The sequence below is a fragment of the Quercus robur genome, chromosome 10 (assembly GCF_932294415.1).
Source record: "Quercus robur chromosome 10, dhQueRobu3.1, whole genome shotgun sequence".
Classification (NCBI taxonomy): domain Eukaryota; kingdom Viridiplantae; phylum Streptophyta; class Magnoliopsida; order Fagales; family Fagaceae; genus Quercus; species Quercus robur.
Window position 1 is genome coordinate 36840901 of NC_065543.1, and position 15589 is coordinate 36856489.

Below are 15589 nucleotides of genomic sequence, written 5' to 3' on the forward strand. Positions count from 1 at the left end.
TAGAGTTACAAAACACCACTTAGCATTACAGTACTTGACAGTTAAAGTTATTCCACTTCCTCTTGAACTTAGTTTGAGACAAAAAAAGATTGTTATTCCACTCAGCCAAAAAGAGAGTACAAGTTGAGTTACAAAACACCACTTATTCAAGCCCTAGTAGCATTATATAATAGAAACATGGTGTTTAAATTCGATGCAGAAGTTATTTACTTTTATTCCAAATCCATATAGCTTTGGACCTTATGAGTAAAGGGACCAGCTCATTCCTTATTTGGAGGCTCATAACCTCATTTGCACCACCAATGAATTCTTGCCCAATGAACATAGCTGGTACGCTTGGTTGACACCCCAACTGCAACAGTGCTCTTTCAATTTGCCTTCCATTTGGTATCTGATCAAGCTCATAGACTGTAGGGTTTGCCCCAAAGCTACATATTAGTGAATTTATGGAGTGGCTCATGCAACAAGAGCTCTTGCTGAAGATCACTACTGGCTTTTCAGCCACCAACCCTGTCACCACATCCATTGTTATGAAGTTTGAAAAAGTAGGAAAATGTGAGTATGTATGTTTTGAAGCTTGTGAAGTGAGTTAATATGAGGCTTTGCTTTGAGGAACTTGAGCTCCAACTGGTGTCTATTTATAGATCATTGTTTAGGAAGAAGATATCTCAGTGCATTCCAAATTTACCCTTTATGATTACTTGACAATGACTTAAGTGGCTTTTTGCACATTGAAGAGCAATACTGTAGCATATGTACATGTACCTAACCATCATCTTAACCACGTTAAGTTAGTGTTGTCATTCTGGGAATTTCACAGAATAACAAGTTGCATATATCAGAATATTGACATGCAAAATGTTATCACTGATCACAATGGTGGGGGAGTACATTCCTTAATGCCGATTATCCCTTTTTAAGTTTCGAATTAAGTGATTAATATAGAGTTTTAAATATATCATAGAGGGAGGTGTTAGAAAATTAATGGAATGCTCATGCATGACTCTCTCTAAGCCATACCAACTGAATTACAAGAAATATTAATAATTTAGGACAAAATTTAGTTACAAAATTGGTTGTAACTTAAGGCTACAAATTAACTCAATAAAATAAATATTACTATATATTTTAAAAATCTAACCGTCGAATTGCATGTTATTTACATTCTTAATACATCTGTCAAATTTTGTGTCAATCAGATATTATTTACTATATAATCTATAAGCTTATATTTTACATATATTTTTAAATTATAAAAACTTGCATTTTAAAAAATTTATTGATGATATAATTATTAATCTTTAATATTCTTGAAATTTTAACAAGCATGGAGAATATAAGAAGAGGATGTAAGTGCTGTTTGGATTGCGTTCCCTGCGTTGGCGTTTCCTGCGTTTTGCGTTTTCAGTTTTTTTATTAGACGATTTTGTTGACTTTTAAGCGTGAACAATAAACTCATGCACTATTCACGGGACCCACAAACATTACTTTTCAACAAATTTTTCATTAAAAATGGATCCCACGGTACTTTTTACACATTTAAAAATTATTTTGCTACAGTGTTTTCAATTTTCAACTGTATTCAAACGAACCTGTAATCTAATGGTGGATTTATCAAAATTCACCTCCACTAAAAAGATATTGAGTAAGATTATAGGCTAAAACTGCAACCAATTTTGTAACTAAACTTTGCTCCAATAATTTATATATGAGTTAAACAGAAAAATTCTTTCAAACTCATTTTAACGTTATAACTAAAACATGAAAACAACTTACCCACAAAAAATATATATATATATATATATATTTTACTAAGTAGATCTTGGATCATCTGGCCAGGTTGAGAAAAAAAGTAGGATTATAGGATTTATCCAATTATCTGGTGGAAATTTTCTCATAACTTGATTCACAACCAGATCAATTCAAGAAAAATATGCTTTTTAAAGGTGACCTAACACATTATATATCTATTTTGACACATTGCACTAATCGGGAATGCTACTATATAAGATATATTCTCTTCGTTAAATACTAGTGCATTGAACAACTGGACAAATTAAGCCTATTTAGCATAATGTGTGGTTCTCTTTAAAAGTGTATTGGTATCCGATTGTAGATTAATTAGTACTTCAATCTTGCTTTTTTTGCCAAAAGAAAATACCCACCATTGAGTCAAAAGCATATATAATAATGTGTGGTTCTCTTTAAAAGTGTATTGGTATCCGAATGTAGATTAATTAGTACTTCAATCTTGCTATTTTTGCCAAAAGAAAATACCCACCATTGAGTCAAAAGCATATATAATAATGTGGCTAAGTGTTTATTTTTTCACCCTAATATTTTTATTACTTCAAAGATTAGCAATAGAAAGTGGATTCTAATTGTGAAATAAAAATTTGTAACCTGGATAATGCAATCAGGACTTTATATATGAAAACTTATCAAAGAGGCAGATTATTGGAAACTTTTATCACATATAAAGAAAGCTAAATAAAATGATACCCCACAAATGCATTACCCATTCTTTAAAAAAAATAATAATGATAAAAAGGAAAAAAAAAAGGGAACTTTTACCACCAGGTCCCATATCAGATGCCACTTGCTAGCATAAAATTAGAATATAATGAGATTTCAGTTAATTTAACCATTAATTTTGTAAACAATTTATTCAAAGTAATGTTGCTCACAAAACCATTCATGCAAAGTAATTATAGGCGCTCCGATTTCTTAAAAAGGATGCTATGAAGATGAAGGACATCATGCAATACAGCATTGAAGTTTCTACTTATACTCTCACCTAACCGAGCTAATTGTTGTGCTACAACTCTATTTTTTGCAAGATGTGCAAGTACATGTAGAAAAGATGCTACCATCTCCTCCATTTCCATATTCCTAGATGGCCTCAAACCCCTATGTATGTGGAGCATGTCACAAAGTTTTCTAAATGCTCTCCTGTCCATTCGTACATTGTTTATGGATGCCGTATCATCCATCCAAACCATTTGATTCATATTTACAATTCTCACATTTGCTCTCTCCAATATTTGGTCACCCCAACCTCCAATTCTTCCAACTCTCCTATTCCTAGAAAGAATCACTATTGCACACATGCACTAACATCATCCACATTTGACATAGTAAATCTAATTGATGTAGCAACACAACAAAAATTATCATTTTATGATTCCTTGGTGGTCGAGCCATCACTGCAATCATACACAAGAAATAAAAACTTGACATTTAAGAAAATTACAAATTATTAAAACAACTACTATTAGACTAGCTACCGGTGTGACATATAGCTATGTAACTAATATAATGGAAAAAAACTACTAGGGATACTTACTAATAAATTCTTATTAGCTAAAAAAATCTATTGTTTTTAATCTTAGATTAGCTATTGCCCGTAAATGACCAGTGCAAAAAGAGTAAAATGAGTTTCCTCCATTATATATTCTCACAATAATATCAAACCAATGAATCAAGGTTGGAAAAAAATAGCATATACTATGTTTAGGATTGGTTGGTTACACACCCTGTGTATTCCAAATAGTCCTTATGTAGGCAGATCATTATGCAGACAAATTATTATGTAGGCAGATGTGTAGCTACCATGAAACCCCCACAAAATATATAAGGCATCTACTCATAACATTCTTCCTAACTATATTATATACTCACAAAATCACTACCATTATGAAGCATCCCCCAATTAAATTCCTGCAATTCATTAAGGAAACAATATAATATTATAAAGCATTCTCAAGAGTGTGAATAAGCTATGATATACCTGGGAACCCGCTCGCAACCCAATAACTGCCTCCATAAACTGCAATAATAAGAGACAAAGTTGCCGCAAATTTAAAGGCTGAATACAATAAAATAAATCATACCAATTAAAGAACAGAGTATCAATAAAGCAAACGAAAAATTTACACCATTATTTGAATATAACAGTTAGTGGTCAAATACAGCACCAAAGACAGCTTCTTTTAATTTGATCAAAAGGAAAATATACACATAGTACACTAACAACAACAAGAACACAACGGTGATAAACAACTAAATGCACTCCTCTGATGCATTGAGATTGATACTTCCCTCTGATGCATTGAGATTGATGACAAGCAACTAAATGAGTTTCCTCAGTTACTTCTTTTCGTTCTCATATCCTTGGGAATCAGGGTCATGGCATACAGTGGTGGCTTTAAGGGCCTCAGGGAGTATGCAGTGGCACAGTGAACCGAAAACCCAGAAAATTTCATACCCATAAAATCGTAGCAACCCATAAAATGCATACCCATCCTTACTCGACAACCTCCTTACCACCACCAGAAAATCCAAAAGAGCTCAAGCTCTCCCAGACCTTGGTCACCGATGAGGGAGAAGAGAAGCAAGAGAGAATAGAGACAAGGACAGATGGGAGAGATGGAGGGTGAGGGCTTGAGAACAGAGAGATGGAGAGTGAGGGCTTGAGATCGGAGATGGAGGGTGAGGGTTGAGATCGGAGATGGAGAATGAGGGCTTGAGAGATGAAGGCTGATGTGCGATGGGAGATAGGGCTGGAAATTTTTGAAGTATGCTATTTATACAAAGCCTAAAGCCGCATTTTTAACTTGTGGCTATAGGCAAATATGAAGCTGCGTGTAAGAAACGCGGCCACTTCCTAAACTAAAGTCGCGTTTTATAAACACAGCTACAGACTAAGTTTATAGCCGTGTCTATAAAACGCAGCTATAGGGAAGGTAGAGTCGCATTTTTCAAGTGCGGTCATAGTTTAGATTAAAAAAAAAAAAATAGAAAGGCACTATAGCCGCGTGTTTAAAACGTGGCAATAGCTCCAAACCAAAAAATGTGGCTATAACACTAAAAAACGCGGCTGTAGACATATTTTATAGACACATGTTTAAAACGGGGCCATTCTTTTCCCTTCCATATAATTGAACATGCAATAACTGATCTTAATTTGGAGTGAACTGATCTTTGCTACTGGGAACAAAAAGGTTAATCTTCTTATTAGTCATATTTCAGATTATTAAATAGTCACACATGCTTCGGATGATCTCTGATAATGTAAAACAGTGCTCATTCTTGGTCAAATTCCAATATAGGTTTTAGTTGTGGCCACCATGTGATAATAGTGTCTTTTGAAGCCAAACCAACTAACCTTTATTAAAATCCCCAAGTCTGAAAGCCAAATTTAACAATCAAAGCCCATTTTTCAACTACAATCAATACCGTTAATCTTTTACATGCTCAAAAATATAGAGTTCCTGTATACTACGCAGCTGGTTTCCTGTACATATATGGGGTACAACTACAAACTCTTGAAACCGAGAAGAACGTGACACTGGCAGTTCTTCCATGCATGGAATTACTAGCTCTCTTGGGCTTTTAAAATAGAAACATAAATCCCACTTTTTTTTCGAATCTTTGTAGTTATTTTGATAAGAGAATTATTTAAAGCTAGGGTAAATAATTGTCATTATTCATCTAAAATTTTTTTGACATCTTTTTTTTTTATAAGTAATAAGAATATATTAAAAAGAAGAGGGGTGTCACCTGAGTATATAGGAAGAATACATCAAGGACAAATACAAATCAAGTGCATAAATTACAAAAGTCTATGAAACCATGGACTGAAGAAAAAGAACGAAAACCAAACACTATAACCCAATCCAAAAGAGTCTTAAGGAAGAATAGTTTAAGATCTGCAACTGATCTCTCTAAGTCCTCAAAATGCCGGTTATTCCTCTCCCTCCAAATGCACCACATCAAACAATGGGGCACAGCCATCCAAATAGCTGAATTCCGATGCCTCCCCAACTTTCCTTGCCAACAAGCCAACAGATCCATCACTGTTTTCGGCATAACCCAATGAATGCCAAATAGATTAAACACCATAGACCATAAATCAAAAGCAATAGGACAATGGATAAGGAGGTGGTCAACAGATTCCCCATTTCTTTTACACATACAACACCAATCCAAAATCAAAATCTGCCATTTCCTAAGATTATCAATAGTCAAAATATTCCCTAAAGCTGCAGTCCACACAAAAAAAGCAACTCTAGAGGGGACCTTAGACTTCCAAACAGTCTTCCAAGGGAAAGATTGATCGACACTATTAGTCAGCACCTGGTAATAGGAATGAACAGTAAAACCTTTACCCCTAGCAGGTTTCCAACACATCTTATCGTCCCCAACTCCTTTCAAAGAAGCTCCATAAATCCTAGACATTAAACTGTAGAAGGATTCCAAATCCCAATCTTCGCTGTATCTTCTAAAAGTTAGATCCCAAAAAAGAACACCATTTGGGAACTTCATCAACTCAGACACAGAGGCCTCCTTATTTCGACTTAACGAAAAAAGTCTTGGGTAGAGGTAGAGCACACACAAAGAAGCGTCCCCACACCAAATATCCTGCCAAAATCTAACAGTAAAACCGGCCCCAACCTCAAATTGGATGTGACGATGCATTGATAAGCAGATCTCCTAGGTAGGCTATCCAAATTTGAATGCTCTTGAGTCATGCACATACATGACAAGCAAGATATGAAACATTCTTTTTGCATCCAAAACAGAGAAAAAAAAAATCTTCAATTTAACAGCTTTTTTCTTATTCTTTTGAGTGCAAGAGTGAAATATTAAAATAATAAAAGCTAATAAAAACAACCCAAAAATCTGTAGCAATAGTCCTCATCAACACTCTATTTGTTGATATATTTAAAATCTTATTGTCATTTTATAGAATTAATATTAGAAACACCGTGATCATGTTTTCCATGCCCGTATGCTTTTTATAATTCTGCATTTGGGATTTTGTGAATTAGAAAATGATAAGGACGTACACAATGTACATTAACTACAGAAAGTAAACTTCTTATTCTTTTTTTTTTTTTTTTTTTTTTTTTTTTTCTTTTTTACCCTTAGCATTTTTTTCTTGACACCTATATTAGTTAAAAGAAGACATAAGTCCTAGTGAATACTTAAATGGTCAAATATTTAGGTTGACAAATCCATGTGGAGGTTTAGAGTACTAATACTCTCACATAAAACCAAACTCACAGAATTCAAAAGTTAGCTATTGTAATGGTTATTATTATATTGCCTATGAAACAGACTAAGCTATGAAATCTATTTACGTTAATTCCGGTAATATATAGATGTACGAGATGCCAATTGCCAAGGCCAGAAGGGCAACGATGGATTCAAATGGTTAGGTGGATGAATACTAATGAAAAATGATTAAGACTGAATGGGATCATTAATCATTTTCTAATGTGTTGGTTCGGTTTCCGTCGGTTTTCTAAGTGTTGGCCAACCGAAACCGAAATTTTCGGTTTGTGAAATTCTCAACCGAAACCAACCGAAGTAATTGGAATTCAATCGGTTTCGGTCGGTTTCAGTGGGTTTTTTCGGTTTCCTTATCATTTAGTTTCTAAGAAAGCAAACAAAGGAAAAAAAAAAAAAAAAAAAAAAAAAACAAACCCAGAATATAAACAACCAAGCACATGGGTTTTTTCAAAACCCCAACTTTATTTGCACATAAAAATTGAAAAAATAGCATTGATTCAATATTAAACAAACCCAGAATATAAAAAAGAGAGAGGAAATTATGGAGAAATTAAGTAATAGAGCAGTTGAACAAAGCTGATGAACGAAGTTGATACAAAGCGACAGAGAAAGAAAAGAGAAGAGATAGAAAGAAAAAAGAAGAATCATACCGTGAGAAAAGAAGGAAGATGATCGTGTCGTGGGGAGACTGGTGTGGGAAGGCCATCGTGTGGAGGCCGGTGTGCGGAGGCCGGCGGCAGAAAGAAGATTTGGAGTGACTGTGGAGTAAAACTTACCGATGTGAAGGGTCTCTCTCTCTGTCTCTCCTTCTTGTGTGTTAGAGTGACTGCGGAGGGCTGGAGGCTGTGTTCTGTGTGTGAGAGTGAGAATGAGATGAGAGTAAAACGTGTGCTAGGTTTTTAAATTTTTGTTTTAGTTTAATTAGTTTACCTAATTAATTTAAGTTTAATTAGATATTTAATTAATTTAATTGGTTAATGGGCTTGATTATTTGCAAGGCCCGAGGCCTAATGCATTAATGCATTTGAAAGGCCTAGTTGCAGGTTGCCCAATATATTTGCAAGGCCGGCCCAATCTGATTTTATATTATATTATATAAATATATATATATATAATATTATAATATAAAATATGTTATATGTATATATTAAGAGGATTCAGAAAGTTAGTTATTATTTTTTTTCCTGTCAAAAATACCCTTAAATTAATTAGCCAACAACTTAAAAATGAGGTTAAAATAGTAAATTAACAAAAATAATAAATTTTTACTTCTATGTTGAAATATCTTCATGCTTCTAATAAACTCCTACTTTTACGTTGATTTAAATTCCTACTTCTACTCACTAACTCCTACAAAATAGGATTACTCTTTTGTTAGTTTTAAAACTCCTCCAATCTACAAAACTCACCCCATGTATTTTTTTTTTTTTTTTACTTCATCACGTGCGTGCTCAGAGGCTAGTATATATTATTCAGTTCGGTGCATACATATCGGAAACAGAAACCGAAACCGAAATTTTGGTTTGTGAGAAATAGGAACTGAAACCGAACCGAAATTTTGGACACGTTTCAATTGGTTTCATTTGGTTTTATCGGTTCTTCAGTTTTATGCACACCCCTAACTTTCTTTTTTGGTAATTCAATTGTTATGAGTAAGGGAGGAGGATTCCAACCATACCACTGAAATACATGATTCTTGGCATCATTATTCATTAATTACTTTCATTCTTTCTTTGATTGAAGTTATTGTTGTGGGAATAATCATTGATTCTTTTTCTTAATTAAAAAATATTCATTAATTGTTGCATGTATCATGGTTCTCTTAGCAATGGAGAATAGACTATGTTATTGAGTTACAAGACTCTTGAAAAACTTTTTTGAGCTATATCAGCAACACATAGATCGTGTAATAATCAGCAAATAACATGCATAAATTATAAGTTATAACTAGTGTGAGTCGGCTTTGTTTACCAAATTTCTTTGTTGTGCTAATTATTATTGCACACATTGGGTTATACACTGTCATATACACTTCAGCTAAAATTATGTTTTGAAAACACGATCCTGACCCCCCCCCAACCCAAAGAAAAAAAAAAAGAAAAAAAAAATTGGGGCCCTCCTGGCCCCTAAAAAAAAAAAGAAATTTTTTTATTGGTTACATATTTTTTATTTCTAAAGAAGTGCCTCCCTCTTCCAAAAATTTAGACACCTCCCTTTTAATTAGCCTAACCCAATTAGCTACTACCCAACTAAAAAACTTAACAAAAGCAAAACTTTAAAATAAAAAAATCCTAGTCAGCCTAGTATTAAAGTACTAGTATTAGGTGTTCTAAATGCTAAATATTTGTGTGAGGACTATATTTGTAATGATCCCAATCTGATATTGGGTTCGAACGTTAAAGGCCCAAACAATAAAATTTGTAGAGCGTGGGCTGAAAGGTTAGGCCTTCGTCACCGGACAGTGGTTAGCCAAAGTATTTATGGTGGACGCACAGAGGTGAACTAAGTGTCTCCATGGACCTTGTCCATTGAGTTTAATGTTCTTATTCTTCCTTTTACTTTCTGGGTACCATCGTTCCAGCCCTTTTTGGCGCATAAGCCCTTATATTATATAGCCCTTCTCAGTTGATTCTGACCTTCCATCTGTTGATTAGGTAGGTAACTACTCGAGTACCTGTCCCATCAGCCGCCTCCCCCTACTTTCTGTTAGTTGCAATAACCGAAGCCACACTGTTTAGGAGTCTTTTCCCATCAATGTGGCTAGGACGTTTGTTGGTGCATTCAATGCAAATGTGACGTCTTTTCCTTGAACCAATCCCACACTGTACCCCCGTGCGAGTCCCATTCTACTCGCCTTTTCCTCTGGGAGCACTTTGGAGGCTGCCTTTGATGACATGTCGTTCTTCCCTTTTAGGCATTGGGATGCCGAGGACAGGGTCATCCTCGACTGTATCTCTAGGCTATTTGGTCTTTCACTACTTGTCTTCGGCGCAGGCCCTGGGCCTTAATGGAAAGTGGGCTGGGACACAAATTCTCTAGCCCCACAATTTGTATTTAGAACACCAAATACCAAAAACACTACTATATGAGACATTTCAAATGTTATATTAAAGTAGTAAGTCTTGGTTTGTGAAAATGAATTTTTTTTTTACAACGACTGATGCTCTTAAGAAACAATATTATTTTGTGTTTCTTTGTTGTTGTTGGTAAATGATTGTATCTTAATGTATTAAGAAACAATGGTTTTCTTTATTTATTTTGGTTGATAGTTTGTTAATACCATATAGATACCTAGTTGTTGTTGTATTTTTTATTTATTTTTTTATTTTTTTTCAGCCTCTTTAGTTTGAAATCCTAAATCCCTATACGGGACACATAACAAAAATTATGTTTTCAAAAAACAAATGAAAACACAATTTGATTTATGTGTTTTGTACAAATAGTGTGTAAGTGTGCGTTTGGCTCTAAATTAAAAAGTCAATTTATTTTACTATTCAGCTTATTTTTGTTACTATTTATGGGTTCCATTGCACTTTTTGGTACTAATTATGAGTCATACTGTATTATTTTAGCTAACTTTTACCTTTATCTACCGTACTTTTAGCAAAATAATTTTAGTTTCAGCAAAATAAGTGGATCTCAAACAGAACCTATCTATCACGTACCAAGTACCCTTGTGCTAAACGCGTTCATGTCGCGCCTAGTGTAAACACTGAACACTGGTCCCAGCTTAGATGTTTTCTATTCCCCGGTGGCATTTGGTGCATGTGGCATCACCGACTAACCCGCGCCATGACACCAAATCCAATGTCGGCAGAAATGTAAAAATGTTGTTTTTAGTTTTACTGTTCACATTTCAATAGAACCGACACCGTTGTTGTCGTAGCTAGCTGCGCAGTTCCCATTAACATGAAAGTTGGAGGCCACGTCCTCGTGTTCCACACTAGTTTAACCACAGCAATAAATTATTTTTTGTGAAATTTATTAACTTTGTTAATCATATACATGATGGGATTAGTGATTCAATGTGGTAATTAATCGCTTGCCTCTTGGAATCTATGTTCGCTAATCACCAAGTTTCCATCTAAGGAAAAAAAAAAAATTACAGAAAGCTAAGCTAACCATATTTTTTACTGATTTTGCTCGCTCTTCAATCAACAAGCTTTAGATACTTGCTCACAGCTCACCTCTTGTTGAAGTTTACAAAATAAAAACTATATTCTTTGCATTTGCAAGAGCTAGCACTAATTCTCTGAAATTACCCTATTCAAGTTGTAATATACATAAAGTATACTACTCGATTATCCAAAAAAAAAAAAAAAAAGTTGTAACTTGTAACATACTACTCCTGTAATTGATCGGTAATTATAACTCCAAGGGCACAGGGTATTAAATTACATCACCTTCTCTCTCCTTGAGATCAAACTCAATCATTTAATAATAATAAGTTAATAACAATAGGATTTTACTATTCTTTAAATTTATAAATGAGAATACCTAGTAAAACTAATTAAAAATTTATAGTATAATTATCAAATATATATTTTATTCGCTAGGCAAATATTTATTTTTCTTATATGTTGTTCTACTCTTCTATTTGTTTATACATACACACTACACAGTTGAATTTTAACTATATATATCTTGTCATTTAGCGTTTGACCACCAACATCTTGGTTGAATATGTGATTCATAAACTCGCAATATATTTATCGGTAGGATTGAGATTTTAAACCCATTGATGTCTTCCATAGAAAGGACTAGTTAAGTAACATATCATGACCTGCACTATCTTGTGCAGTGTGTTAAAGCAATGTTTGGCAACCTACCTAAATTTAAGAAAAAGGAACAAATCCATAGAATCAAGGCTTATTTATAATTCAATAGTTGGAGTTGAGGAATGTGAGCTCTAGATGTTTCAATTGAAAATATCATGAGATACTAATTGAGCTATAAGGTTCATGGCCGTTCTAGAATTGACATTTGAATAAATGATTTCCAAAAAATCAATTTTACATGCATGAGCCATTCGTAACATCAAAATGTATCAAAATTTTCACTCATATCTTTCATATTAGTATATAAAAAATTGTTAATGCTTTTGTTTTTCTTTGATTATACATCGAAGCTTGAAGTCCACACTGAGTTAACACTCAATTTATTCTAACTCGTGATCCAAGTCAATGGACAATTCTAAGTCTGTAATAAGGGGAGAAATGGTTTGACAAGTAGGGGAGTGTTTTTATTATATATTGGTTGAGTTGTTAGCCTAGGGCCCTCAAATATTGGGGGGTTGGGGTGGGGAGGTAAATTATATATATTTTTTAAATGCGAGTTGTATCTTTCTTCCTCCACTCTTAAGAATGCCTAAAAAATTGAGTGATATTAGAGATGCTACAAATTTTATATTATAGGTCTCACAAGTTGATGTATCGCCAATCACTAAGAAGAATTCAAATGCTAAAGTACTCATTTATTATTTTGTAATAGGATTTGCAGTAGTTTTAGTATTTTCCCCGAAACAAATATTATGGATTAATATGAAACCAACCCAATCACCATTAAGTGAATTAGTCATATGAAAAGAGTAAGAATAGTGGAGTTTGAATTATATATATATATATATATATATATAATAGAACATTAACTAAATTTTATTTAAAGTGATATTTAAATGTAAAAATGTCCATTTAAAGTTATCGTTGTAGGCCCCTAACAATATGTCAGTCCTGTGTTAGCCATCCATTTGGCCAACGTGTTAGCTTAGACCAAATGGACCAAGGATTTGACTCAAAGTCAGTCTAGCATGCATACCTTTTCATTTTATTTCCTCTCAATTTCCCATTAATACAAATTGTCATCAATTGCATTAAATGCCCTCAATTATCGTTTACCTTTCCAAGAAAGAATCTTTCCTTTTATGGCTAAAACCATGTATTACTTTCATCTTAATAACTTTAGAGCTAGAAAATAAAGCCAAGTCACCTGCAAAGCTCAAGGCAAGCCTTCTACCCAATGCAGAAGTATTTTGAACCCTTCAAAGATCTATAGATAACTACACCCTTAGTAGAAACCATGATTTGTCAAGTACATCAAAGACATATTTATTCCATAGAAACCAAACCATTCACATTATAAAAGGGGGAATCAAAGGCTTCTGGCTAACTCCCCTATGCTTCCCCTCCCCATTCAAACTAGCCCAAAGAGACAAGGGGCAAAAAAAAAAAAAAAGTGTACAACTAATCTATCTTGCCTCATCACTCACATTGTGCCCCTCTTTATCTCACTTGCTTAGCTTTCAAAAGCATCCTATCAAGCATTCACCCTTCAAATCTCATTCTCCCCCTTCCAAGCAAATTTCTCCTTTTATTTATGAGAAAATTTAAGGAATGCCCTAAGTGCATTTGTTTGTGAATCATTTTTAGAAAGTTTTTACGAGAAAAAAAAAAAATTAATATTTTGACAACTTTTTGAATTTCTCATAAAAGTGATATAAAAAATTTTCTAAAATAGTTTATTAACAATTGCCCTAAGAATACCTGTTAACATGACTCTTAACTCGAAAGGTAGGCCCATTTATTGATTTCAACATGTTTTTGATAGAGATTCTCGCAAACTAAGTTTCTAGCTTGATTGACAAGAGTGTGCTCTCATAGTCTGAACTTTTCTAACTTTAACTATTTGAGCACTAATCTGCAGAATAAGTATGCTCAATAGTTTGTATGTTGTTGACACTACAACAAAAAATGTTTATTACAATAAGATTTGCTCAATATTAAATTTAATGCTCAATATTTTAATGTAATAATATACAACAAGATTTGCTCAAGATTAAATTTATTACAATAAGATTTGCTCAACATTAAATTGTTTATTGAATACTTACACCACCACCAAATGCTTCTTGATGTTCTTTGCTTAATGCCTCAATATGACATCATGACACTACTAAATGCCTCCCTCCATGAAAAAATACCTCAGTATGTTGCTGCCAAATACTTTCCACCACTGTTCGACCTAGCTAGCATTGGTTTCTATTACAAAAGCAACCCCTAAAAACTATAAGATAAGGCTTGAGTATTATTATTTTCACTCTTTTTTATGTATAAACATTATTATTCCCGCTTACTTACTTTATAACGAAAAACTTCTTTTCCATTATTCATATGCTTAATTATTATGTTATTTCATTGCCTAGGGAAAACATAATGGTAGTGGCCAACGAATGACCCAATAGCAAGAGTTTTGGACTCAATTTTCCAACAACTTTAGGTCTAATTGTCGACGTATCAAAGCGCGACGCGTCCTGGCCACAAAAAGACCCTTAACAAAAATATATAGTAATATCATAATTAATTCTTCATAGAGATTATGCAACTTGTGATGATTATGAACAATCTATCTTTGATTTTTCTTCCTAGATGGATTTCCTGAAGGGAAAGAATTAAAATAATGTTTCACTTTTTTAGAAAAATAATTAATGAATTTTGGTTTGAATGAGGTGTTGTTCAAGGGTCCCATTACAATTACAAAGCTAGAATGTTTTCCTTACTGCAAGCATAATCGGTTGTTAGTTTAAGGAATGTGAATGCTGCCTTACCTTACCGTTCAATTGACATGTCTAGATCGATGAAATAGAATATTTCTTTCAGGTTCCTTTACAGCACAGTGTGCAACAATGCATAACCTTTCTAATTAAAGTCTGATTCACGGCCAAAAAGAACACGTTCATTACCATAGAGAACTAATTTTTTGTTAATTAAATAATGACAAAATATATTAAAAAGTACACTTTAATTCTAACCCTAGAATTTTTTTTTCTTTGTCCTTCCCAATACTACCACCCTCTCCTATAAATGCACTTGACCCCAAGTAATTCTTTATTTGGTCAAAGCTAGACCCAACTCAAGCAAGCATTTAAGACTAACAAATAGACAAAGTATGACATAAAGGTCTCTCTTCACACTTAAAAAAACCTTGTTCTAAGAAAATAATAGGCAAAGCAGCCTCCATTAGTATAAGAAAGTGTGCGAGTTGCCAAAGGCAACATGGGCACTTGCATGTGTTTCACTTACCAAAACAAAACTGTATGTCTCTCTCTTTTGTCTCTACTTTCTTTTAGTTGTCTTACACTTTATGATATTAATCTCAGGACAATGCTTAAGTTTATATTTATATGGGGACTGGAGCCCCCAATAAAATAGATATTAAAAACCAAGGTGGTCACAAACAAACCCTCCTCGTTGCATGCATGGCGGCAGACAAGCGCTGAACACCCGTATCTTCCATTCCACGCGATCAAAGGCCTTTTTCCTAACACTTCAAAAGCAACCGATAAACCATTTTCAACTTTTCAACACAAGCTTTGAATGTTGCTCTTTTTTTAAATAAAAATTTAGTCTCCCTAAGTAACTTCATGTACCCCTAATCATATTTTATATAGGAACTGGGAAAATGCAAGGGCCAGAACCCTAGCTTTGACTTGGGTTGGACGATCTATAAAGACCAACTT

The 15589-nt window shown here is 33.8% G+C and overlaps 1 protein-coding gene across 2 annotated transcripts; it reads right to left on the reverse strand.

Annotated features, from left to right (window-relative positions):
• LOC126702010 (monothiol glutaredoxin-S6-like) lies at positions 1–7967 on the reverse strand. Of its 2 annotated transcripts, none has more exons than XM_050400549.1 (3): positions 7728–7967; positions 3791–3829; positions 1–776 (listed from the first exon to the last, which is right to left on the reverse strand). In XM_050400549.1, the coding sequence occupies exon 3, from the start codon at positions 524–526 to the stop codon at positions 203–205; it is 324 nt and encodes a 107-aa protein (XP_050256506.1). In that variant the 5' UTR covers positions 527–776; positions 3791–3829; positions 7728–7967; the 3' UTR covers positions 1–202. The 2 variants fall into 2 exon arrangements, 1 of the variants encoding a protein (XP_050256506.1); XR_007647606.1 differs by lacking the exon at positions 1–776 and adding an exon at positions 1530–3206.
• Between the last annotated feature and the right edge of the window lie 7622 nt (positions 7968–15589).

What these genes read in the sequence shown, in the direction of transcription:
- LOC126702010 (XM_050400549.1), bottom strand. Translation starts at nt 526, where the DNA reads ATGGATGTGGTGACAGGGTTGGTGGCTGAAAAGCCAGTAGTGATCTTC.